The 27,729-nt window shown below is 45.4% G+C and overlaps 1 protein-coding gene across 1 annotated transcript in view; it reads left to right on the forward strand.

The window, feature by feature from the left end:
- Window positions 1–27,729, forward strand: part of Pkd1l1 (polycystin 1 like 1, transient receptor potential channel interacting) — a 131,776-nt gene that overhangs the window by 80,029 nt on the left and 24,018 nt on the right. Inside the window, exons 25-42 of the mRNA XM_021211181.1 lie at window positions 803–925; window positions 1,027–1,181; window positions 2,420–2,520; window positions 4,710–4,902; window positions 7,753–7,836; window positions 9,932–10,139; window positions 13,014–13,120; window positions 13,518–13,734; window positions 15,852–16,025; window positions 17,379–17,498; window positions 17,585–17,654; window positions 18,206–18,249; window positions 19,109–19,265; window positions 20,047–20,182; window positions 21,142–21,226; window positions 21,655–21,831; window positions 23,459–23,577; window positions 26,074–26,184. Of these exons, the coding sequence (XP_021066840.1) occupies window positions 803–925; window positions 1,027–1,181; window positions 2,420–2,520; window positions 4,710–4,902; window positions 7,753–7,836; window positions 9,932–10,139; window positions 13,014–13,120; window positions 13,518–13,734; window positions 15,852–16,025; window positions 17,379–17,498; window positions 17,585–17,654; window positions 18,206–18,249; window positions 19,109–19,265; window positions 20,047–20,182; window positions 21,142–21,226; window positions 21,655–21,831; window positions 23,459–23,577; window positions 26,074–26,184 (2,381 nt within the window). The remainder of the gene's footprint in view (window positions 1–802; window positions 926–1,026; window positions 1,182–2,419; window positions 2,521–4,709; window positions 4,903–7,752; window positions 7,837–9,931; window positions 10,140–13,013; window positions 13,121–13,517; window positions 13,735–15,851; window positions 16,026–17,378; window positions 17,499–17,584; window positions 17,655–18,205; window positions 18,250–19,108; window positions 19,266–20,046; window positions 20,183–21,141; window positions 21,227–21,654; window positions 21,832–23,458; window positions 23,578–26,073; window positions 26,185–27,729) is intronic.

The following is a 27,729-nucleotide window of genomic DNA, read 5'->3' on the forward strand; positions in this document are numbered from 1 at the left end:
GACAGGGTTTCTCTGTGTAGTCCTGGCTGTCCTGGAACTCACTCTGTAGACCAGGCTGGCCTCAAACTCAGAAATTCACCTGCCTCTGCCTCCCGAGTGCTGGGATTAAAGGCGTACGCCACCACGCCCAGCTCCTGTTACTTATGTTCTTGTGCATGCCTTTTGCCATCTGGTTATCTCTGGTGTTAGCTGGTCTTGCTGTCTCTGACTTTGGCTTGTTGTTCCTGCAAGCCTGTGTCAGTACCCCTGGGAGACCAGTTCTCTCTGGAAGGAATTTGGGAATGGAGAGCTGTGGTACAGGGTAAGCTCTGGGGTGCAGACAGATACCAGAAAGATCCTATCCCCAGCTCACCTCTGGTTCCTTTGTCCTGATGGCTTTGTGAGTTTCCCTCTTGGGCCAGGAATTTGAAGAGAATTGGTGGTCTTACCTGTGCTTGCAGGTGTGTAGGCACTCCTGGGAGACCAGCTCTATCCTGGAGGTATTTGTATATGTAGTTCTGTGGCACAGGATCAGCTCTGGGCACCGACAGAGACTGAAGACTCCTGTCCCAGGCAGCCCCTTGGTTCCTGTGTCCTGAGGTTCTGGGTGGGTTCCTCTGAGCAGCAGTGGTGGTCCTACCTGTACTCACAGACCTATCCACACTCCTGGGAGGCTCACTCCCTCGTGGCTGCTATTTGGGTATGGAGTCCTGTGGCAGAGGATCTGCTACAGGTGGAGAAGGAAACCGGTAGATTCCTATCTATCTATCTATCTATCTATCTATCTATCTATCTATCTATCTATCTATTTTTGTTCCCAAAGGTGGGTGGTGTCGTGATCCCTAGGCTCTATAGCTGCAAGAGCAGAAGACCTATCCTCAGAGGACAACTGGAGACACCTGTGACTATGGAGTTTGGGGAAGAAGACTACCTGGTAAAGGCGGAGGTCCCACTCCCTCTGCTTCATTCAGGCTGGGCTGGCTGCTTTATAATGCGCTTACTCCTCCCAAACAAACTTGGCGTGACTTGTTTTCTCTCCAACGACAGCACAAGAGAAATCCAGCCATGTGCGTGTTGCTTCGGGATGAGGTGAATGTCCACCGGTTCACTGGGCTTTCAGAAAATTCCCAGGAATCTTTACAGATACACATCAAATTCTCTCAGCCCGTTACAAGAGCCTTTCCCATCATGCTGTTAGTAAGGTATGTGGAGGTGGCAGCTACAGTGGAAGAGAGATTCCTACATAGCAGAGTGTCCTGAAGGGGATTTGTGACCAAGAGTGTATTAGTTTTAAAGAATAATGAGGGTCATTGTCTAAAGAAATTATGTATGCATAGGTGTGTGTGTGTGTGTGTGTGTGTGTGTGTGTGTGTGTTTAGAGCTATTGTTTTTGAAGCTGGGTTCCTGCCTGTTGACTGGAATGTGAAACACCTCAGTTTCAGTTATCCTATGGATAACCTCATTTTGAAGTCTGATAACACAGACCTGGGCCAGAATTATTCTACTGTTCCCACCATCACTTGTTTCTTTTCTCCTTTTTCACCTGGAGTAAATGTGTTCAAATTTATATTCCCAAAGAGACTTAATAAATTAATCTTCTTTCTCAGTTACATTGAGTATGTGAGATTAGATCAGTCTCATTTAGTGGCTAGACTATGTGGAAAGGCTATTGGAGATTCTTTGGACTCTCAGGCTGAAACAGTGCTAGAAGTCATGTTAGTGGCTGATTGACAGGTGAGGAGGGGCAGTGTCTTCTGGGAGCGGCAGCCCTGGGTCTTTCTGTCCTCAGAATCTCCTTGTGTTTGGGCAGCTGTTAGCTGTTCCACTGCACCTGCTTGGCCAGGTGAGTCCCTCAACTGGCTGGAGGGGACTCAGGAGCAAGGTGTGTGGTATGCCTCTGTTGCACAGATAGGCTCCAACATAGCTGTGTCTCCATTCACTGGCTTGGCTCTATCTGGCAAGTGAGCTAAAGGTTTCTGTTGGCCTAAAAAAAATCTGGATTATTTTCACCTAAATTTTCAAAGTCGCACACAAAAGGAGAATTTCTTTATCTGACCATTTTGAGCCTCTCTACCTGCCAATCCCACACTTCCTGATAGTATGGTGAAGCATTTGGTACAGATAAGTATGCACATGTCCTGTTCCTCAGCTCTCATTCCTCAAAGGGAACTAGCCATTAGTCTTGCTTTTTCCTGAAGTAGGTTTTGTTTGGTTTGGTTGTTTTGGTTTTGGTCTGTTCTTAATGGGTATACGGGATAAAGTATTATATGGGCGGGGTTGATATTAAGAGGCTGTGCATCAGGGGATAATCCACATTGGTTCTTTTTAGCCCTGATTATCTCCAGATATCCCTTTCTAGGTCAAAGAATGTTTGTTACAAGGAACATAAATATACACAGAGAAGAAAAGCTGCACCTCACTACATCATGTTTGCCCCTAGGTTCTCTGAGAGAGCCACGCCTTCTGATTTTCTTGTGAAGCGGGTCTACTTCTGGGATGAGCAGACTGTACAGATGTATGTACCTGCTGCTCCATGGAAAGGTCAGTGGATACTAAGCCTGTGAGTGATCCATTCTTGTTATGTGCTGAGGACATGCTGTGGCCTATATGTGCATGGCAGTGTTATTCTTTCTTTATTGCATCAACATCCAAGTCTGCATCATACAATCTTAAAATATTTTAAATGGTAAAACCAATAAAATTACATTTTAATGGGAAAATCTATTGGCCTTATTTTAATTAAAATTATATAACTCACCTCCCCTATTTTCCATCCTATGCTTCCTCTTGCTTCCTCTTCAAACTATGGCCTTATTTACTGTTACACACACATGCACACAAATGCCTAAACATATAAATACAACTTGCTCAGTCCATTTAAGTGTGTGTGTGTTTCAAGGCTGAACCACAGCTTGGTACTGGATAACCAATTAGATGGCTCATTCCTGGGGAAGACCAATTCTCTCACTCTCGTTATTTATTAGTTGCCTGTAGTTCTGTATCTAAGCATGGGGTCCTGTGAGATTGTCCCATCTCAATGTATCAGCTCTACTGGTGTTGTACTTCTTCGGGTCTAGTTTAGGCAGTCACGTTACTGAAGTAGTATGGGTGATGCTTCCCTGCCATTTCTTTTTCCTTATTGGTTATTTTATTTATTTACATTTCAAATGTTATCCCCCTTCCCAGTTTCCCCTCTGCAAACCCCTATCTCATCCCTTTTCCCCACTGCTTCTATGCAGGGGCTCCCGTACCCACTCACCCACTCCCAACTTCACCACCCTAGCATTCCCTATGCTGGGGCATTAAACCTCCACAGGACCAAGGGCCTCCCCTCCATTGATGCCATATAAGGCCATCCTCTGCTACATATGCAGCTGGAGCTATGGGTCCCTCCATTTGTCCTCTTTGGTTAGTGGTTCCCTGCCATTTCTAAAAGACATAGTCACACAGTCGATTTTCTGGCCTCCTGGCTCTTACAGTCTTCCCAGCCATTCTTCAGGAATATTCCCTGTTCCTATGCAGAAGCTATGTTGTAAATGCACCGGTTACAACTGGACACTCCACCATCACTTGCTTCATTGCTGCATTTTCACCAGTTGTGGGCTCCTATGATTGTCTCCATCTGTTGCAAAGAGAAGTTTCTTTGATGAGGAACAATGGTTTCTTAGATTTGAGGCCATTGTTAGAAATCAATTTCTTATATCTGAGTTTTGAGAGAAACCATTTACATATCATTTAGTACTGGTACAATGTCAGTACTACATTTTAGATCTCTGGCTTATTTATTATTGCATATTGTATGAAGAATTGTCTAAATTTTATTGTTTTATATGTTTATTTATTCAGTTATTTATTGTGAGAATGTGTGGTTGAAGTTTATGTTGTATGTGCTTTATACACACATATGTGGGCAGGTGTGCAAATCTGTGTGTGTGTGTGTGCGCAAAGAAAAAGATGTTTAGTGTCCTGCTCTATCCTTCTCCACCTTATTCCCATGAAACAAGGTTTCTCTGTGAACCTGAGACTAGACCTGTGGCCAGCAAATGCCAGTGATCATCTTGTCTCCACTCCCCACAGCACTAGATTACAAGCAAACGTGTGACCCCATCAAACATTTTATGCAGGTTCTGGGGATTTGAACTCATGTCCTGGTGCTGGCACAGCAAGCACTCCTATCCACTTGCCATTTCCCTATCAATTTCATAGTTTTACAAACAATTAATATCGAACTGTTCCAAAACCATGTATTTAAAAATCTCAGGAGAAAACTTCACATACGTAGAATTTAAGTGCTTTTACTTTTAATATCAAATGTATCAAGAGCTAATTGGCTAAACCCAGTCTGTGTCTCCAGAAGCATAGTGCTTGGTAGAGTGGCTAATGGTCTGAGAAGAAGCAGAAGAGGCTTGAATGGTAGCTACAGAGGAGCTGAAGTGTCTCCATCACACCAGATGATGAGATCCCTTTGTTTGGGATGTCAGGAAGGACTTGGAACATGGTGGAACTGGAAACACTATTTTTCTCCCAGGAACTCTGTCACTCACAAATGAAAGTCTGGGTGTGTTCAATTCATTGGAAACTCCCCTGAGCAGGAAATGGCCAGAATATGACGAACCTTTCACTCCTTCCCTCTTTGGTTCTCTGTCCCCAGCTGCCCTTCCACTTGCTTTGCGGATGAAGCATGCCCCTTGCAAAGGTCATAGGATTATTGATGGTTTTTTTCCCCCTAGGAGCCAATGTGGGATATTTATCCCTATTAGATGCTGACTATGACAGAAAACCTCCAAACAAATATCTTGCTGGGGCTGTAAACTATACAGTGCATTTCCAGTGGATCCAATGTGTGTTTTGGGACAAGACAGAATGGCGATCTGAAGGCCTCTCTCCACAGCCAGGATCTTCAACTGAAAAAGTCAACTGCAGGTACAGGTACACTACTGCTGGGGGAAAACCTGGAAATTTTAGCAACTGACTCCCTTTTCTTCTGCATTTGTGCCACTCACTAGGGTCTTCCATGAGCAATGTCCCATCATGAAAGTTGAGCAATCTTGATAGATGCTAGCCTAACAGCGTGTGCCTCCTTCACCTGTCTGCAAGTCAGTCTTGTGGTTCCCAAGGAAAGGTGCTGGTGTCTGCTGGGCTTCTGGCCTGAGCCACCTGCAATACCTAGCATGTTGCATGTAGTCAGTGCCCACTGAGAGATGAGTCAGCAAATGAGTGGCACATGAGCTCACCAGATGGCTTTGCGTAGATGTCCTGGCATCCTGTGACTGTGCGTTTTGTAGTCAAACAGATGGATTCTCTACTGTTACAAACCCTGTCACCCCATTCCCCTGTGTGCAGAGGGCATGATTTGAAAGTTAACTTCACCTGGAAAGAGAAGTCTCCTCATGGATATAGGCAGGCAGCTATCCTGGTCATTTTGGGTAATCTGGGTAATATCACTATAGTAAACATTATTTATCACCAGGCATAGATGTAACAATCTTATGATTGCTTGCTTTATTCCATTCCTTTGTGCTGCCCATACTTTCTCAATGGTGTAGAAATTCAATACTTACTAGTATAGAAAGTCTTATCCCTGTTAAGAACAGAGAAGCCACAAGGAGTTGTGTGTTGTGTTTGCCTGTTAGGGATCAAACCTGTTCAACTTGTATTAAGCTGGTGACATTTACATCCACTTGTTATTTTTCCTGTGTTGAATATTTTTTATTCATTTAAAAAGCATTTGATCATATTAATCCCACATTACCCTCTCTTGTTTGCCTTTCACTCCTGGTTCCCCTCCTACTTTCTAATCGTGTGTGTGTGTGTGTGTGTGTGTGTGTGTGTGTGTGTGTCTACTTCCCTTCTCAGCACTAGGACCGCATCTGGCCTGAACCTGTGTAGATCCTGTGCATGTTTCCACCATGTCTGTGGGTTCCTATGAGCATCTGTCCTGTTGTGTCTGGAAGATACTGTTTCCTTGGAGTTTTATGCCGGTAGCTACAGCAACCGTGAATCCATGGTTGCAATGGCCATGTTGTATCCAGAGGATGACATTTCAGAGTGTTCCTGGGCATCGTCTGGCTCCTCATCTTTATGACCCCTCTTCGCAATGTTTCTTGGGCCCTGATGGAGGTTCTATAGATGTCCTATTTAGAGTTGAGCACTCAACAGTCACTTTCTCAGCATTTTGATGAGTTCTGAGCTTCTGCATTAAGTCACTAAAACTGCATGCTTCTCTGACCAAGGTTGAAAAAAACACTAATCTATGTCTATAAAAATGCATATTTATAAGATAGTTTGACTACTCTACTTAGCAAAAGGTCAGTCAATATACACAGACAAAGGTATTTTATCAACTGTACAATACCAGGCATTATGTTCCCCACAATGAAGGAAGCTTCAAATCCAATCAGAAAACTATTGCTTACCTCCAAATCAGTCCTGCCTCCATCATACCAGTGGTCATGCATTGTCTGGCAAGTCAGTAGTAGATGGTGTACGGTCCACAGCTGGATAACATCACTGATGATGTTCCTGCCCCTGCAGTGTGAATAACACCTTCCAGCACTGTGAATGCTCGCCAGCAGGGAGGAAGTTTCCAGCTCGGTTCCAGCTTATTTTCTGGGTGCTGTGTTCTAACCGTAGAGTGCCTTCAGCAGTAGCGTCTTACCATCTAGTTCTGGTTCATGGCCAAGAGCAGTGGTAGGAGTATGTATTGTTTGGGGAGCTTCTGGGGACCCCATGGCCAATAAGTCATGAGGAGGTGTTGCACACTTGTGCACACTTATGCAGGGTTCCTCACTTCCAACTGTTCATTATTATAGTATCTTTAGATTATAAATAGCAAACTTCCATTTCTTTGTGTAAGTTTTTCGTTTTGGTTGACCCAACCCTTACCTTTCCCACGTTTTCCCCTCTCCATTTGAACCTTTTCTCTCCTTCCGCCCTCCCCGGCTTTCACATGTGTTCCCTTCCCCTCCCAAGACCTTTCCTGCTGCAGCCTCTCGTGGTTCCTCTCTTGCTTCCTGGCTTCTACTGACACTTACTCCAAATAAACATGGAAATATAAAAATTTAAAACTAGAATCCATATGTGAAAAAGAACAAGACATTTGTTTTCTGGGGCTGGTTTAACTCATGCACATAATATTTTCCAGTTCCAGCCATTTTCCTGCAAATTTAATTGTGTGTGTGTGCGTGCACACACACTCAAATGCATAAGTGTATGAGAGAGAGAGAGAGAGAGAATATTTTTTTTTATTACTATGGCCTTGTAGTAGCTCTTTACAATAATGTGGTGCTGTGGAAACTTGCTGATAATGTTGCGGTGTTTCAGCATTCTTCGCTGTTAAATTATACATAAAAATAATCCTTTGTTTTCTACTACCTAGTACCTTTTCCCCCAAGAGCCAGGATCGCAAATAGGATTTACAGTAGTTCTCACATCAGGCTTAGCAATGATGGGATGTCTGTAAGGACTAGGACAGGCACTTCACAAATGTCAGTCCACATGAGGCTCTAACCTCTGATGTAAGGGTGTGCTGTAGTAAGCCTGCCTGTAGGGGGCAGTGTGCCCCATGCCTGACATTTCAGGCTAATTCCCTTGGGAGCTAACTCCTAGTACCAGGCTCGAGGCTCTGTGGTACTTCAGTAAGTTACAAAAATGAAGACATGGCAAATTGGCCTACATCATAAGGTAGCTTCCTTTTTGCCAGCTTCTCACTGTTCCATCCCAAACCCCTATGCCCTCCCTGTATTACTAGCCTCCTGTGCCTTCCCCTTCTAGCTACCATCAGCTTGCACCTGTCTCTGTCCTAAGAAGAAAGCTGAACGCCACTCTTGAAGTGAGCAGCATTTCTGAGTTTCAGAGGTGAGTTCCATTCTCCAAAGGAAAACCTCGTTCCATGTGTTCTGGGGACCACTTAAGGGACGCCCACGCTCTGCTGAGTTTATACTTAACACGTATGTAACGTGTTTGTTTTCTGGAGCAGATGTTAGGACTGCTAGTCTTATATGCTATATTACTGTTTATACTTTACAACCACTGGCAGGAGCCTTATGACCACCAGGAAGCCATATCTCTCTTACTTTTAAGCTTGGCTATATTTCAGTGTAGACTGGGTCAATTATTACCAATTTAATGAATATCTACAACAATAAATAATGACCCTAAGTTTGCTTGCACTGATTTGCTCGTACAATCTTAGCATCATTTTCAATAACAACCTCTACTCTATTTTAAATGATAAGGTTTAAAGTTACCATGTAATCACTGATATGGAACATACCATAACAAACATCTATATTTAGAGTATGGAAAATGAGTGCACTGAGGGAAAGCCACTTTGGATTTTTTTTTTTGCACTTATATTGGTAGAATATGAAACCATACTTCACTCACGCACAGTACTTAGTAGATTAGTTGGTAGACCTGATATGTAGTATCTTAGGTACAGTTTCTATTTCCGTAAAGGGACACCATGACCACAAAACTCTTATAAGGAAAGGATTTAATTGAGGCTGGCTTACAGTTCAGAGGTTTCGTTCATTATTGTCATGGCTAGAAGCATGGTGGACATGGTGCTAGAGAGGTAGCTGAGAGCTCTACATCTGGATCCACAGGTAGCATAAAGAGAGAGCAACATTGGGCCTGGTTGGAGCATTTGAAACCTCAAAGCCACCCACCAGTGAGTGACACACTTACTCAAACAAGGCCACACCCCCTAATAGTGCCAATTGTGAACCTATGGGAGCCATTTTCCTTCAAACCACCACAGGTGTCAAGTACATCATTAGTTACTAAGAAAGGATGCTATGCTAGGCAAGATGTCCAGCCAACCAGTTCTCAGGGCTTGGAGTACAGTAGTGCCAGCCCTGGTTTTTGAAACACCAGTGTTATTTGTGAATAAGCAAGGGGTGCAGCATGAGGCTACTGCAGACGGAAAGTATCACCCGACGACACCCAAAGCACTGGTGACATCTGGGAGGGTCCAGATATAATGGAGGAAAAGAAAGGGTGGGCTGGAACCAGAGGCTGTCAGTTCATGGTGTATGCTTGAGAGCAAGTGTGAACTGGTTCTGGTTCTGCTCTAGAAGAACAAACTCTGGGGATCAAGAGCATCCCCTAGTTCTTAGGTGGAGTCAGAGTAATGAGGCAGGAGACTAGGAAGACGGCATTCCCACACAGCATAGTCCCTCCACAATTTTTCAAACACAGATAAAGCCCAGGTCCCAGGTATACCAAGGTTCCAGCTGGAGGGACTTTACATGGATGACTCTCTGTGGGTCTACAGAGAGGAGGGGGCTGGGTGCTTGCTCTCCCGGGCAGACTTGGTACATCAGTAGCAGGGACCAGGGGAGTGTAAGTCACAGGTAGAGAGCCAGCAGCCTCCGTCACAGGAACATGGGTATGCAGAAGAGGCACACCGGAACATCTAGAGCTTCTTGCTCTGCTAGTAGGCAGCATGAGGAGAACCAAAAGGCGCATCAGTATTACAAAGCTTGCCCCACATAGGGACATTCTTCCTTTTTCTCTTCTCTTCTTCCATTTTTTTTTTCATTCATACTAAGGATTAAACCCAGAGCCTCAGCTATGTTAGGCAAGTACTCTACAACTGAGCCGGACCCCCCCCCCCCCGGCCCTGGAATTCTTTTTCAATTTCACAGCCCATTTTTAAGTTCATTGGACCTGGCAGGGTGCAGCTTTCTACCCCCACCCCCCTGCAGCTGGATCATCATAGGCCCCTCCCTTGTGGCTTCAGTGTAGGGTGTGGGGTGCCTGGCATTTGCCACGAGCAACTCTTTGCTTTCAGAGTCTCCTTCCACTGAACCAGTATGAGGTGTTTGGAAAATATGTCCATGACGACCAACCAACGAGAGCTTGTGAACTTTTGAAATACTAATAGGGCTTCCTGAATGCCAGTTCCCATGAGGAATTCCCATAATTTCTCTTCCTTTGTTTACAGTCACCCACACAACTTGCTCCCTGGTATTTTCAGTGTATTTTTCTTGGTTCTTTATGGATTTTTGGTGAGTAAAAGCAGATGTATAGATTGTCAGGAGAAAAAGAATCCAGGTTTTATTTTTCTGGAAGAAGATGCACCGCCTGGCTACCAGCTGTATGCAGTCGTCATTGACACTGGCTTCCGATCACCAGCCAGATTTACCTCAAAGGTAATGTGAGCTCCTAGCAAATCCTTTAGTGAGGTCTAAGGGTGTGGAGGGCCTGATAGTATGACTGACAATGAGATGATCCCCTGTCATCCTGCCCCCTGACTCTCATTCCCCTTTCTGCCTTCCTATAAAAAGCGCACACCTTTAATCCCAGCACTCGAGAGGCAGAGGCAGGCAGATTTCTGAGTTCGAGGTCAGCCTGGTCTACAAAGTGAGTTCCAGGACAGCCAGGGCTATACAGAGAAACCCTGTCTCAAACAAACAAACAAACAAACAAGGCAGCTTCAGAGATGGTTTTCTTCTGAATGAGTCTATGAGATTTTATGAACTGTGCTGTGTTCCTCTGAGTTAACACTGAATGCATGGTCCACCCAGAGAAGGATCTGGCAAGATAGAAGTAAGAAGTTCCTAGACTAGTTTTGGGGCTAAATGGGAATGGGGGGGGTAGGCTGGGAGTTTGTGGCTAAGGGCAGAGTTCCCTAGAGAAGCAGATGAACAATGAAGTCACAGGAGGGGAGGAAGTGGTAGGAGGGAGGAGGACAAAGAAAGACCAGCCTAGCAGCCCAGAGAAGCACCCAGGCCAAAGTGGGCTACGGAAGAAAGGTCTGCAGGGGCAGAAACAAACTGGTTTAGGGACATGCGCCAGCAATGTTCCCCTACAAATACACCAGGAATTCAACATGTGTGCTTGATACATACATTTTTTTTCCTCCAAAACCCATGTCTGCTTTATGAAAACCATAGGACCAGAGGCAGGGGAGTATGGCCTTGCTTAGAAGCTAGAAGCTAGATCTGTGTGCTCTTGATATGCTTGTAGAAAAACAAGGTTAAAAAGAGGGGCCTAAAGAGTTAGACAAGCTTGTTAGATTCATGATCGGAGTAGGGTGAACATGCCACCCATCCACACAGGAGTCAGTGATTTTTCACTGCACTAGTTAGAAGCAAGGTCACGAGAACCTGAAGGTGAAGCCACCTAACATATAATAGCAACAGGGAAAGAATTCACTCAATATTCAATGGCTAACAACTAATTTCCCCCTGTAATAAATCTTTAGAACTGGTGATAATGTGAATTGGTCTATTGCTATATCCATATTACTTGTCCGGTTGGAGTTTGATTTGCTTCCTTTTGCAACGACTGTGATTGCTTCCAGACATTTTTCTTAGCAGCTTCTCTTGTCTGTAAGACCTTAAACACACATTTTGGGATATGCGCGCGCGGGGGGGGGGGAGTTCTTTGGTTTTGTTTTGCTGAATTATTTGTCTGTTTGTTGATACAAAAATCTCACTATATAACCCCAGTTGGCCTAGAACTTGCTCTGTAGCCCAGGCTGGTCTCAAACTCAGAGATAGTCCTGCCTCTTCTTCCCAAGTGCTGGGGTTAAAGGCGTGTGCCACACCCAGCCACCATACCATCTGTCTTAATGTAAACACACGCATACAAACAACAACAACAACAACAACAAACCTAAGACATAAAGAGATTAAAGCCAATGAAACCAACTATAATTTCAGAATAATGTCTTATGGAACAGGAATTATTGATTGTAAAGTTTATGTGGAAGGGAACACTAGTGCCCATGAGAACATTAAACCTAACGATCTGAAAGAGAACAGGGCTAACTTGCCCAGACATCCAGGCAAGAGCCATCACAGCGGAGTGTCTTATGGGGTTGGCTAGTAGAGTTATGGGATGGCCCAAGTGTGTGTCTAGTTATTGTAGTTCAGAGAGAATATTCAGCAAACTGTCTCAGAGCAACCACAGACCTTGCAAAAGAAAGCAATATGAAATCTTTAATTAACATTAGGTATAGACACAAAAATTAATCTAGAAGTCTAAAAACAGAAAGATAATTTTATTAAAAAATTCAGTAACTACTCAGAGAAGATTACTTTGGACTAGGACAGGATTTTTTTTAATTAGATATTTTCTTTATTTACATTTCAAATGTTATCTATCCCCTTTCCTGCTTTCCCCTCTGAAAATCCCCTATCCCCTCATCCTGTTCCCCAACCAACCCACTCCCAATTCCTGGCCCTGGCATTCCCCTATACTGGGACATAGAACCTTCACAGGACTAAGAGCCTCTCCTCCCATTGATAGCCAACTAGGCCATCCTCTGCTACATATGCATCTAGAGCCATGAGTCCCGCCATGTGTTTTCTTTGATTGGTGGTTTAGTCCCAGGGAGCTCTGGGGGTACTGGTTAGTTCATATTGATGTTCCTCTGTGGGGCTGCAAACCCCTTCAGCTCCTTGGGTGCTTTCTCTAGCTCCTTCACTGGGGACCCTGTGCTCTGTCCAATGGATGACTGTGAGCATACACTTCTGTATTTGCCAGGGACTGGCAGAGCCTCTCAGGAGACAGCTATATCAGGCTCCTGTCAGCAAGCTCTTGTTGGCATCTGCAATAGTGTCTGGGTTTGGTGGTTGTTTATGGGATGGATCCCCAGGTAGGGCAGTCTCTGGATGGTCATTCCTTCAGTCTCTGCTCGGAACTTTGTAGGACAGGATTTCAAAGACAAGAGATTAATACTTCCTTAATGAGAGGTTAATAAAATTATACCACACCAAAGCTGAAGATTCCTGTGTGACAGGTATCATGGAAAGTAATAAGCACAACGCAGCATGCTATCTACCCTACAGTGCCCCTTGTGGACATCAGTACCCCACCCGCCAGCCCTGCTCCCACTCAGGTGTCCTGCAGCCCAACATGCCAACAGCATCTTGGTCTGTGAAGACTCTGCAAGCCATGCAGGCCCCACAGCGGGACTCGGTGCTGGGAGCCACCAGTACTGAGCTGAAGTGAGGCCAGGTAATACCCCATAGCCTCTGTGACACATCCTTAGCTCTCATACCTGCTTCTGCCTTAAGGTTTTCATTGTTCTATGCGGTGAAAAAGGATGCTCAGAAACCAAAGAACTCTGCTGTCCAGAGAAGCCCTTATTTGGAAGGAATTCCAGGCATACCTTCATTCTGAGGTATCAATGACTACTGCAACCACGTGTCTGGGGAAAGGGGCTGGTCAGAATGAGGTATATCACAAAGACACAGAGCTGAGAACATTGCCTTTCTGAGCATCATCCTAAGATAAAGCTCGCTGATGAAGCATAGGAAGGCATGATCAAACTTTAGGAATTGTTTATTTCTAGAACTTTCCATTGGTGTTTTTCATTTGTTCTTGATAACTGAAACCATGATAATTAAACTGATGATAAAGGGGGTGTTAGAGTAGATCTGCTATGCCTGTATGCCCCTAGTAGTCACAATGCTAATTGGAACCCACTGTCCCTAAGGGCCATATCAGAGTTGCTAAGGTTTTTATAGGCACTGTAACACATATACACACGGCTGATAAGACATTTCTGTGTGCACTAGCACACCTCACCAACTGGGTCCACTCCAGAAGATCCGCCTCTGGCACGACAGTAGTGGACCTTCCCCATGCTGGTTCATCAGCCACGTGATGGTGAAGGAGCTATGCTCAGGACAAGCCTGGTTCTTCTCTGCTCAGTGCTGGCTGGCTGTGAGCAAATCGGGTGGCCATGTGTTACGAGAATTCTTCTGCCGGAGCCATGGTCTTGGTTTCTGGAAGGTAGGCTCCATGCAGGTGACCAGTGATATATCAGAATGACTGGTATTCTTTGGTGCCCACGGTTGCTTCTCTTTCTAAAGTTGTGATTTCTCAACATGAAGTAATTAACTGGCAAGATACCCACATCATGTAACTTCTGAAGCGTCTGTTCACCCACATAGGAACTGACAACGCATCAAAGAAATGATTACATCCAGCTACATCATGAAAAAGCCCACCCCCACATGGGTGGTGACCCACTAATGTAGCATCCCTGGAGCACTGCCCTACTTGAAGGCAGCCCCCAACCTCTCCAAAGCAATTGTTTACTGTTTTCCTAACCGTGGAGCAGATATTTGTGAAGCTCTTGTTTTGAGAGCTCCCCAGGTGTTAGCACTGCTCTTCTCCTCCAGGAGGGGACATTTCAGTTTGAAGGAGATCACTGCGTTGTCTTTACCATAAGGCAGTTCTTTGATCTGCATCAATAATACATTTCTAGAACTTCTGGCTGCTGGTGATCTGCAGCATCTGAGAGGTCCCAAATTAAAGACTTGTTAACCCATGTGCTATCAACAGTTCCACTGTCACAGAGTACTGACATGTCATGACTGCAATGTTATATGATAGATAAGTCCCAATAGGTGACAAAATTGTCTATAATCTCACAGACCAAGTACGAACTTTCCTTTCCTGAATATTCCCATTTTCTCCCTGTTGATGGGCATTGGCCCGTTTGCAAACATTCACACTTTATGTTCAGTGTTTTAGATAACTTAAAGGCCCACTGTGCACTGCTATTTGCTGAGGCTATCTGTTACACAGACACAGTTTTCCTACATTTATTGCCATTGCAGCAAAATGTCACAAGAGACACTTCTTTGAGACTTGTTTTTCTGAAGAAAAAAAAAATTTTTTTAGATTTTCATAGCATTTTTATTCATTTGTTGTGTGTGTGTGTGTGTGTGTGTGCATGTGTGTCACAGTCTACATGTACAGGTTAGAGAGCAACTTACATGATTTGGTTCTCTCCTCCCACCATGTGGGTCCTGGTGATTGGACTCAAGTCATTAAGCTTGGCAGCAAGCACTTTTACCTTCTGAGCCATGTTGTCTGCCTGATATTTCCTGAGCACTAGGTCTTGTTGGTTTTTTGTTTTTTTTTTTTTTTTCCATTGTCACTGGATTGAGGAGTATCCGGTATTGCCAATTTAGCATAAAGCATGGCTAAATGTAAATTGACATGAATTTTAAACAATAATTTCTAAATAGCCATGGAATATAGAAAAAATTAGCACTGTAAACTAGAAGCCCAGCTTAACTGTAACATTCCTTGGATAACAGTCTCCGTGGTTGTTTCTCCAGCTATTGAGCTTGAGAACTTTGAGAAACCTAACTTGACTGATTACATCACCCATGAGCGTGTATGGCTGGGTCTCTGGAATCAATGGTCATCTGGGAATTGATATGCAAAAGATATATCCTCAGTCAATTAAACCTATTTGGTTGGTATGTGTTGATTATTCTGATAATATTCGTAATACCAGTTCTGTCCATAAATAGTTCTTTTCTAGAATGCTTAACACCAAATATTATTTATTTAAGTTTCACAAAATCTTTTAAATCCAGTGAAATTCCACAAGATATTATGACCTGCTGGACGGTAGACCTTGTCAGACTACTGAGTAGAAGGCAGGTCAGTCCCAGGTCTCAGTGCGCCCAGAGCTGGTGCCTGGATAAAATATGACTGTGTCTCTGGGGGAAATGCTGAGAAACGGGGATCTCTAGAAAGTCCTTTGAGAGCAGAAAGGAAAGAAACGTTGGGAGGCCAAGACAGGAGGTCTCTGTGAGCTAGCAGGAGTGAAGCAGAGAGCAAGCCGATACGAAAGCTTCGGAAGCGTCAGAGGAGGAAGTGTGTGGTCCAGTGAGATACTGCTGAAGAGGTGGCGGGTGGGGAGGAAGGAGACAGAACAGGTTACCACAAGAGCCATCTGCCTGCACCGACCCAGTAGCCTTGAAGTGTCCAGCTTCCAGCTGAAAAATAAAAGCCAAGAAACGATAAGCGACTCATTCTAAAAGTCAGGACTTCACGAAGCTCGAGCATGTTTGGGTCTGGAGAAACCCCTGTGCTTTCTGTTCCAGCTTTTCTATTCAAAGTTCACGGAGTACCTGGAGGATTTCCACATCTGGCTTTCACTGTACAGTCAGCCCCCATCCAGCAGCTACCTACACACACAGCGGCTTGCCGTGTCCTTCTGCCTGCTGTGTGTCTACTCTTGCCTCACCGCCCTGGTCACTGTGCGAGGCCATCAACAGGTGGGAGGCAGCAATTTTCCAACAGTGGCTTCCTAATCTCGGGCATACGGTTTGTTCTTTTAACAAGCAAAACTCAGAGCTCCTGGTGAAGGGCTTACGCTAGGGGGAGCAACCTAGCGGTGTACTGAGTGGAGAGGTAGGGGAGAGCTCTACATGTAGATCCAGAGGTGGCAGGAAGAGAATGACACACACTAGGCCAGGCTTAAGCATCTGAGACCCCAAAGCCCACCCCTAGTGACACACTTCCTCTACCACCACCACACCTATTCCAACAAGGCCACACCTCCTGATAGTGACACTTACTATGGACCTTGGTGGCCATTATCATTCAAACATCTACAGATGCTAAAACCTGGATTTCACTGACGTCTTCCTGTGTCTGTGGCCTGGCCATGGTTGGATCCAATGAGTAGCTGGATCCTGATTCCCATGCTCCAGCAGGTAACATGACTGGTATCAGAGCTAGGAGACTCTGCAAGTCCTCAACAGACATGGGTTCCACACATGATAGTCAGGGTAAGGGGAAACGAGCTAATCTTTTTTGAAGATCTATTTTTATTATTTTTATTATGTGTACATGTGTTATAAGGAGGGTAAAAGTGTGAACTTATGAATGCAGGTACCTTAGTCCAGAGGAGGGGTCAGATTGTTCGTGAGCTGTCTGATGTGGGTGTTAGGGAATGAAATAGGATCCCCTGCAAGAGTAATACATGTTCTTAATCACTGAGCCATCTCTCCAACCTAAGGTTGTTTCCTATGATAAATCCATGACCATTCATGGGGGCAGCCCCCAGGTTCACATGGTCCTCCAGACAGCTGGGCAATACAGTGACAGTAGCCATGTCAAGATTGAGTTCTGTCATCTGTCCTAGGATAAGGTGTGCTTTATGTGGCAGCAGATATGGTGACACTTAAATACACAGAATTTTAAAATACAATAATACATTGGTAGAATTTGTAACAATAAACAATGGTGAAGAAATGTCATCACGTGACAAGTGGGGACCTGCTATGTTCTCTGGGGAGCTCAGCTTCCCTGGGGGCCTCCAGTGGTCTGATCCAGGGTGGCATCTCCTCCTCTGCTGGGGGCATACCGAACCTCTTGGCACCTCCCTTGGGGACCGTTGTCAGGACTTCGCTGAGTACAGATCTTGTGGGAGTTTAGCAAGCATTTGGCTCACAAGATGTGTCTAGAAGGAAAAGCGTATTTTGTCTTGCTCAACCCCTATAGCAGAGGCAAGGCTTCTGGGAGAAAGGGCTTTAACTAAACAGGACTCATCCTCATGGAACACATTTGGAATTCTGTGCATTGGACTCAAGGGACATAACTGCAATGCATTTGAACCATTGCAGTGCCCCCTGGATGTGGGACCCACAGCTATCACTCTGGAACCCTTCCGTCTAGCTCTGCTGTGCACCCTCCTGGCCTGTCCAGCTGCACAGCTCCTGTCACTGCTCTTCAGGTGCAACAAGGTACGGTAGCTGTGTGGCCCTGGGCTCCTGAGAAGATCCCCCCCCAATGTGAGATGCTCCTACCAGCCAACATCTTTGCTTCACAGGAAGCCAGAGGGCATCTACGGGCTTCAACACAGTGGCCTCTAAGAGGAGTGAAGACAGAGATACCTCAGGGTATGGCAAACTAAAAATACAAGCTGCACTGGCTCCGGGGCTAGTCTCTTAAGCAGGCAGTATGTCCCATGCTTTCTGTTTGTCTTGTTCATTGAAAATAAACATCACCAGATATATTTAAAATCACTTTTTTTTCCCTTGGACCACCATCCCTTGTAGACAATAATCTTGTAACCACCATTTCCAAAATAATATGAGTGGTAGCCAGTCATCCCATGGCAAAAAAGTATGGCTGTGTGGGGAACAAACTCCTTCTCCCAGATCCTGTTCTTCATTGATTTCCTTTTGCAAACATGTATCACTCTTCCCTCTGATGGCTCTTTTAATTTTTTAGCTACACAATTTTCTCTGGCTCTGTGGCTTCTGGTGAGTAGCCCTGGGTGGTTGAGGGCTAGTCCAGGCCCATATCAGGATGGAGACATCAAGAGTTCTCATCTCAGCCCTGTCTGGTCTCTCAGGGTCACCCTGATGGGGACAAGAGAGAAGCATCACCTGTAGTACCACAGCAATGCCTAGTTAAGTGTCTGACATTTGCTTTTTCTCCCCATCAGGCCCTGATTCCAGTGAGAGACCCGATTCAAGGCAGCCCTCCCCAGTAAGTTTCATGACATCCAGTTGCTAATTGTATAGGATAAGATGCTGTCTTAGTCAGGGTTTCTATTACTGTGAAGGGACACCATGGCCACGGCAACTCTTATAAAGGAAAACATTTAACTGGAGCTGGCTTACAATTCAGAAGTTTAGTCAATTATTGTCATGGTGGGAAGCATGGTAGCATACAGGCAGACGTGTTGCTGGAGAAGAAACTGAGAGTTCTACATGTGGATCCAGAGGCAGCAGGAAGAGAATGACACACACTAGGCCTGACTTAAGCATCTGAGACCCCAAAGCCCACCCCTAGTGACACACTTCCTCTACCACCACCACACCTATTCCAACAAGGCCACACCTCCTGATAGTGACATTTACTATGGGCCTATGGGGCCATTTTCATTCAAACATCTACAGATGCTAAAACCTGGTTTTCACTGACGTCTTCCTGTGTCTGTGGCCTGGCCATGGTTGGATCCAATGAATAGCTGGGTCCTGATTCCCATGCTCCAGGCAATGGTTTACTCTGCTCCACAGCTTCTAGCACCTGTTGCTAGGTAAGGCACTCTCAGGCCCCCACTAGCCCTCCCCTCCAACCTTTCGTCCCCTAGTGGGCTTTGCAACCTAACAGTCTGACTGCCTGGAGGCCACCAGCATTGGCCCCAGGGTAGGAAGATGGAATTGGAGGTTAGGAACAAGAGAGCTAGGCCAGAAGAGAAAATGACATCTTGGAAAGCCATCCGAGACCTGTGCTTGACCCTGTCTGACCATGCCTGTCCTCAGAGATGGCTACAACAGGCACTAGTGTTCGGACACAGCAGAAAAATTTGCATTGACCTGGCCTAACCTTGTCATAATTTCAGCATCCCACATCAGACCTTCTCCCCGGGACCGACCAAGCTTGGAGGATAGCAGCCAGCAGCAGTGGCGAGGTCTGTTCACCATTCCCACTGGAGGCCTGCAGAGATAAACATCCTGAGCTGAGAGAGAAAAGCCATTACTCTCCTCCCAGTTCACAAGGTGACATCACTCTACGGCCATACTGAGTAGCCCCTGTTCCTGCTGACAAATCAGTGGTCTGTGCCCATCTGGAGAGGCAGCACACGCAGGATGTACTTGGTCCAAATGACATTGACCATGCTGGTCTCCTCTAAAACCCAAGCATGGGTATGGAGCTGGTCCTAGCTAAAATCATAACGTTTGGCGTCAGTCCAATCCTGGCAAGTGTGGCTAACAAGCTTGATGCAACCCTTTTTAAAGGCACAATGAGACCCACACACACACTTTAAATATTCTGAAAGTTAAAGCTCCACTTCTTTCTGTGTAAAATAGTATCAGCTCCAGCTTCAAATTATGGCAGATGATAACTGAGCTGGAAGAGAGGGGAGATAATAGGGAAGGCCATTCCATAGCGTCAGGGGTGAGTCCCACTGGAACCTGAATGTCCTAGGAAATGATGTCATCTTGTCTGATCATTGGGATTGAAGGGCCTGATGAACCTGGCTCAGTAGGAATGTCAGAGTATTACTTCAGGCAAAGACCAATGCCCAGTTCAAAGATCATTATCAAAAGGAGCTCCATCTGTGCCCACTTGTTCTGCTTAGAGGGGAGGGCCACGTGAGGAGGGCTACCTGCTTTGCTGGGCCCACTGATTGAAAGATTATTGTCCTCACACCTCAGTTAACATGTGACCATATATCTGGTACCCTGTGGCCCAGCCAAGGTGACAAGCCCCGGTCACACTGTGGTCGGGAATGACAAGATCTGCTAACCTGCCGTTCTCCATCTTGTTCCGCCTTAGCTCTCAGCAGTGGTTTTGAAGAACCTGGGTCCCAGCAGTCAAGGTTCTGTCTGCTCTGGTCAAGCTCCGTGGCCTGGGCTATCTCTGGATCAGCTTCCCTGGCCTGTGGTTTGGGGACAGGGCTCCTAGGCTACAGGTAAGTATTAAGGTTTTTAGGTACCCTCAGGCGCTGATGTCTAGGATCTGTGAAGAGACTCTTGTGTTTGGGGGACTCATTTAGTTACCAATGCCATCATTCTTTTCCCTTACTCCATCCCTTCCCAAGGTGAATTAATCATATGCACACCCAAAAGGGTCACTTAGCCTTTAACAGGAGCTCTATCTAGACAGAGTCCTGGTTATGAAACAAAAAGCATGGGAAGGGCACTAAAAAGAGGCGCATTCTGCCTCTAAGCTTATCAGAGGAAAAACCCTGATGCTCAACCATTTTTCGACTGGTGGTGTTTGGGGAAAGAAAAAAAAAAATGTATAACATTGAGCTTGGCTATGATACGTACATCATAGATCCTAACCAGTCCTCCCTATTCATCCCTCTTCATCTGGCTCCTGTGTAGTTTGGGCCACCACTGAAGACTGAAGGGCCACCCCCTTGTGGCTCTGGAGAAACCCATACCATGTTTCTAACCCATGAGAAGAGTAGCCACCGAAGGCCCTTTCTTCTTGACAGTATCCCTTCTCCCAAGTGCACTGCTGGTCACTGGGTGAGGACAGGACAGGCACTAGGAGTTCCTTCACACCTCAGTTTACCTATCTGTAAAGGATGGACACTGGGCATATGTAATCCAAAGTCATGGGGATAAAATACCAAGTGTCCACACCTCCATCACCTACATTTCCCAACTCCTCGGCTGTGATATGTCCCGTCTTTACTTCAGGCCCTCTTACTCTTGGTCCTGAAGTTTCAGGGAGGTTGGTGTCCCCTCAACAGGGAAGGACTCTGCTTTGATGGGCAGGCAGACTTGGTACCCATCCCACAACCCCTCCTCAAGAACCCCCAGGTCTCCCAGCAGTACAGGCATCATGGCATCTGGCTATAACTGGCTTCGTGGGTAGCTAACTCCCATGAAGGTGCTGACAGACCCTTCTCCTGAGCAGGTTTGTGCCAGCACAGTCTATGTGGTGGCTTCACCTGCTGCTTCTCTCTCTGGTCTGCTGCGCATTCATCACCCAGCCACTCATGGTAAGAAACCCCACTGTGGTGAAGGTGTCTTTGTCAACATGGGACCAGGGAGGAGAGGGGTCACAGGTTTGCATTTCTGGTGGTTTGAGGCTTTAGAGTTTGACTTAGATGTGATAAGAAAATCTGGGAGCCAGGCCCTGGGCTAAGAAGCTCCACCTTAACCCAACATTCGAAATCCTTATTTTTAAAATTCCCAAATGAGATGAGTCATTTTGCTTATATTTTCAGTTTATGAATCTGTTCCATAGGGGCCCCTCGAAAGTCTCTTGATGGAGGCCAACCTGATAACTGAGTACTAGGGATTTCAGGGTAGTGGCTTCTGGTACCTATTTTGAAGTGAGATAAAGTCAGCTGGTAGTGCAAGACCAGGAAGATGGCTCTGTGGGAGGGGCACAAACAGATGTGGGTGCTGGGCACCTCTCTTCCAGATCTGCTTGGCAGCACTGGTCTTTGCTTGGAAACGGAAACACGACAGCAAGTTTTTTACTGAATCTTTACAAGATGCAACCAAGGGTCTGGATTTGGAATTGGAAGAACGTTCCAGAACCCGCATTCCTCTTTCTCCTATCTCTTATAGTCCTGACACTGCCGAGGAGGCTGAAAGGGTGAGCAGAAGGGGGAGTGTTTGGATCTGTTCTGTTCCCATCATGAAGATGGGAACTCAGACCTTAGTTCAAATTTGGCTGTGCTTTTGGAGCCCCACTGTGTGTGTGTGTGTGTGTGTGTGTGTGTGTGTGTGTGTGTGTGTGTGTGTGTCAGTGTGTGTTTGTGTGTTATGTACAGTATGTGGGGGGGGCGGTTTGTGGGTGTGTGTGTGTGTGAATTTCTTATGCTTCTTTCCTTACATTTACCCCAATCCCAGTGAAATCAGAACCACAAAGAAATGAATACACTTGAAAATATAGAGGTTAATACCTAGAGAGATGGCTCAGCAGTTAAGAGAACTGACTGCTCTTCCAGAGGACTGTGGTGTAATTCCCAACACCCACATGGCAGCTCACAACCGTCTGTAACTCCAGTTCCAGGAGAATCTGACACCCTCACACAGATATACACATAGGCAAAACACTAATGCACATTAAATACATAAATAAATAGGAGTATTTATTTTATTTTACTTTTTTTTTAATTGTAAAAAAGAAAAAACTCTAGAGGCTAATGAAAAATCTAATTTCTGGCCACAGTTTCAGAACTAAACCATTTGCTTTTCATAGGAAATGTACAGCCTCTCTCCTCCCTTGCTTCCACATGGACATAGCAGTCTCTACATCCCAACCGTAGGCCTACCATTTCCTGCCTTCTCAACTCCATCCTTCACCACCAATTCTCTACACACCTGCAGGCTTCCTTCCTCCAAGGCTCTTTCTTGCTCTGGTAGCCCAAGCGACTGGGTCCAACCCTGAGAGCCACAGGCTGTGGTCCTCGCCTCAGAACCAAAAAGCCTTTGAGGAGCTCCATCCTCATCAGGATCGACTCTCCAACCCAGTGTCTGCCATCACCTTAAAGTCCTGATGCTGTACCTGCTGAGTCTCCCAGGCACTCAGCCGCACAGGCAGTCCTCAGCACATAAGGCACATCTGAACCACGACCACCAAGCTTCACTTCACAGCATTTGCTCTACATCTTAGAAGCCCAGCAGCTCTGGGAGGAAGGACTGAACAGCCCAGGGGCTGCTCTCTGAACGTGCCTAGAATAGCTAAGCAGATGAGTGAGAAATGAATGGGTGACTATTTCCCATGGGTTTGCCTCTTAGCTACTGTTAGTCCTGCCCATGAACACACGTAGCTACAACATGGAAGCAATGGTGCTTTTATTACAGAAAGCAAACAAAACAAAGATCATTCATGCTAAAACAAGCTGCTTTAAACTCAGTTTTCCAGTCTTTGAAGGTCTCTAACAGAAAGCACTATGCAAATACCAAAGGCAATTGCCCCTGTGACTGGGCAGCAGTGAACATGTCTCTCCTGTGAAGCTGTGCTTTCTAAAGGCCCAGATGCAATCCTTGCCAAAAGAGCTGGCCTGGGACATGAGCAGAGATTTCAAATGGGCCTATTTCATCTCACATCACCTCCCCAACAACACAGTGTGTGTTAGCTGCACAAAGTCCCTCTTTGTCCCCCTGAATGCAATGCAGAGAGCAATGATGACAGCTCTTGGATTGGCAGGGTCCCCAAAAGCCTCTCTTTCTCCAATGCTGACCCCCAGCATCATGGTGCTCCCCTTCCGTCACAGGTCTTGGCTGCCCGACAACGAGAACGCCACCTGCGCTGGGCTCAGACACCATCCAGGGTCAAGCTCAGAGAGACCAGGGAGAGACTGAGGAGAGAGAGCCTCATGCAGGCAGCCCTGAGGTGGGTATTGGCCAGAATATAATGGGCTTCCTCTGACCCTGCCTTCTTTTTAGAGGGAATGATAAGAGATACTGCACTTGGGAAAATCCCTTCTTTCCCATGTCTCAGCCCGTGCAAGAGGGTGAGGGACAGAGACACTGCATTGGAAGAAGGAAACCGTTCTGGCTATAATCCATGGCCCAGAGCTCTGACCTCAGCTCTGACCTTAACTCCATCAGCTATGCAGACTCACATACATCACACTGTGCCCAAACACCAGTTCCGGCATTCTGCTCCTCCGGCTGGTTACACAGGGCTATGAAAATCCAAGAGCAACTGTTGTACCTCTTCATAGGCATTGATTGAGCCCAGGGACCAGTATTTTAAAATAAGTCAACATTACAGTTTACACAGACATGTTCTGGAGGTCAACATGCAGTCCACTTCAAATTTTTAGATAAAGCATCAAACTTAGTAACTATGATACTGAGACAAGCCTCTCCAAATTCGACTTCAGTCATGCTTCTTTGTCAGTGGTACCCATTCCCCTGCCCATTGGTGGTAGATACCAGTAGCAGTTCCTGGAGGAACCTTCTGCAAGGACCAGTTCATGCATCTCTCCCAGTTCTGAGTTCTAGATTCTAGGCTTCTTGAATCCATCAAGAATCTAGAAGCTCCAGATGTTTTTCCCACAATGATGTCATTCAAGTATGCAGTGTCCCTTCCAGTTTATTGTCTTTCTTAAAAATCCTTCCTCATCACCCACGCGTACTCAGCTCCCTTAAGTAAAGAACAGGTCCTGAGACAGGTTCTTCTCCAAAGAAAAGAACCATGGCATTATTCCAATGTCACATTTAAAGTGCGTGAAAGAGGAATTCTAAAAAGATAAGGCATTGACAAAGACTTTTAAATGTGTTCAGGCTGCCCATAAAAACAGGGATGGTACAATGAACCAAACCCACCAAAAACATGAATGGCAAACCTAAATTACACACACACACACACCTTGAAGTCACACTGGTACACTAAGCACTGTGTAGCCAGTGCCCTGCAGTTCCCACTGTATTGCTCAAAACCAGGGCATGAAAGGAACTGTAGGTATCTGAGAACAGAGGGTATCCAGAGCTACTGAGGGGTCACACCGGGGACTGTGCTGCCACACAACCCCAGTTCACAGGTGGGTGTAAGTGTGTAATGTCTGGAACACTGGATAGCTGATGCCCACAGAGCTTTCTGAGCTGAGCAAATCAACCCTGAGAAATCCAGCTCCCCGGGCCAAATCCTCATGCTGAGAGAGCCACAAGCAGTGTCCACACCAAGGTGGACACCCGAAAACACAGCTAGAGACAACAGGTTCAGAATGGGACAACGCTAACTATGTAGATGTCATTAGTAAATGTCTGGGAAAGTCCCACAAAAAAAAAAAAAAACCCAAATAGTCAGTGAGAGAATTTAGAAAAGTAGCTAATAGTAAACGTAAGCATCAAGAGCCATTATCCTTCGTAAGTCAAGTAAGATGCAACACTCCACTCTTCAGTACAGCAAAAGACACAGCTGCTGTGGTATAAGCTCAATGGGAAATGCACAAATCAGTCAGGAGAGTTAAGAAACAATCTTCAAAGGTCGAAAAGTAGCCTGGAAGCAGTAGAAATGCACCAGTGCCTACATCGGTGTTCAGCAGCTGTCATTCTTCGGGTTAATGACCCGCTAGGGGATAGGACACACAAGCAATTGCATGGTTGTCTAGTTTTGTCATTGTTGCTGTCCTTGAAGAGAATTGTTTATAGCCCGAGAGAAAGACAACATGGATTCTAGCTCAGAAATACCCAAATCCAGTACTCTTCAATGTGAAGAGTAAATCACAGACCAATGAAATAGACACCTAGATCAATGGAGCAGAAGGGAGAGACCAGAAGCAGCCAGTGAATAGGCCCAAGCAGTTTTATTGGCAAAAACATTAAGACAATTCGATGCACAAATGAATAGGCTTTTCAAAATGGGGTGGGAAAGCTGGCTGTTGGTAACATAAAAGAGCAAAACCAACACAGAGGTGTTGAAATCCCCTGCCAAGCTAAGGAACTATTGGCAGTCGATAGCTGGTGAGAGAGAGAGACAGTCTTCCTTAAGGGCATCCCCTAGAGTAGGTCGACAAAGCTCTAGTGGAAGGCCACATATTGCAGAGCATAAGGGCAGCACGAATTTTTCTTGAATGGTTAAAAAAAACAATAAAGACACAAAATTGAATGAGTAGGGCAGGTGGGTGATCTAGAAGGAGCTGGGTGAGGAGGTGAATGAGATCAAAGTACTTTGTGGGCAGTTTTCAAAGAACTAATAAAAACTAGGAAAGAGTCTTTTGAAAGTACAAAGAATAAACGCAGCATTCAATCCATCTCATGCCTTTATACAAATCCATCCGAACCAGGACATAGGTGCCCTGCTCCCTAAACTATTTTCCATGAGGGAAATGTGGACACACGGGGTCTCTATTGATGCTAATTCTTTCATCTATCTTCCCAGAGACATGACCATGAACAGCATCATGCTACTGCTGCTTTTGTTTATGGCATATGGGAGATTCTGCCCAGGTGAATATTCTCTCAATCATGCCATCAGGAAGGCATTTATAAGGTAGGTGGTTTGGGGTAGGGATTGCACTAATCTGGGGAGTGTTGCACTAATTCGTGGTCATTACACTCATACCCAAAGAAGACTTTGGGCTCTGGGGTCCAGAATCAGTTTCCTTCACTCTTCCAGGAGGGGGCGCTCTACAGACGCTCTACCCATCCCTTCCGGCAATTTCACCTATCCAAGACTGTGCCCAGAGAAAGGTCTTCATCACAGCCTGTGTCTGAAGTCTGTGAAAGGCTGTCTAATTACCCATGCTAATGGAGGGCTCCATTTGCAGACTTTGGCAGGTGCTTGGCATCTCATTTGGGGTCAATAGTGAAAGAAGTTCTTGGCCCGAGAAGGTCATACCATCTATTTTGCAGAAAAATATCAGTGTTCTTTAACCAAAGGCTACGGTCACAGTTCATGATTCCTGATACCCAATTTCAAAGTGTGCTTCTCTGCCAAGCTTTCAAGTGTTCATTGTTTTTTTTCTTCCTACTTTTAATTGCAACAGGATTTGCATCATAAGGAAACACTGACCACGGGAACAGCTTAAGGCAGAGGCACACTCCCATGCATCTGACACATAGGTGCCTTTTCAGATCCTGACACCCCTGAGATTTGGATGCCCAAGGAAACGAGTAGATACACTTAGAACATTCTTTTGTCAGTTAAAGTTACCAACTGGGCAGTTTCTTCAAGGCAGTTTGATTCTGGCAATATGGATTATTATTGCTTACTTTCTACTGACAGAGTATAACAACTCTACACATTACAGGGTTTCCTTTCTCTTCTGTAAGGAATATTTTAATACTCACTTCTGTAGCATTCTTATGAATGTGTTGCCTTTGAATGTTAGTAAATATTCATTTCACCTTTCTGCTTTAGGGACATAGTTTTAGATTCTGTCAGGCAAAGGAACACTGACACCCTGCTAGATGGTGACTTGCAGATGTCATTCCCTTTACTCTTATTACTCTTTAACAAGGTACTGCCTGGAAGCCCCAGTACTTGAACTTGCCATGGCTCAATAATCTCAGGACTGCGGCAGCTCTAGAGGAGCTACATGGTAGTTTCTGAGTCCCATTTTCCAATGCCACCGTTAGCTTCTACTTTGACAACTTAGTTCTTCCATATGAACAGGTGCATAGATTGTGCCAGGAGGGGGCGCTGTGAGCAAAACAAAGAGACCATGTGGGGGCCTTCTTTTTTTAAGACATGGAAATCAAAACACAAAAACCACTGATTTGGCTAGTTTATTTTTATCTCACATTTCATGAATTCCTTTTTCTTTGACATTTCTCATATGCCTCTCGGTTGTCAAATATTCCAGCTGAGATAACATCTGTAAAATTCCTGTACTCTTGGACCTGGTACACTCAGGTAACCCCCCTCAATGTTGACCCAGGTGGACTTAGAGCCCTCAGGTTTCCCCCAAGAATAGAAACCTCACTGCCATATTTATATATCATGGTCCCAAATGGAATGTTTAAAGTGGACTCTCTGCCTCATCCATCCCCCCAGAACCTAATCGTTAAAAACAAGTCCCTAGGGGGCAGGGCA

The sequence above is a fragment of the Mus pahari genome, chromosome 13 (assembly GCF_900095145.1).
Source record: "Mus pahari chromosome 13, PAHARI_EIJ_v1.1, whole genome shotgun sequence".
Lineage (NCBI taxonomy): Eukaryota > Metazoa > Chordata > Mammalia > Rodentia > Muridae > Mus > Mus pahari.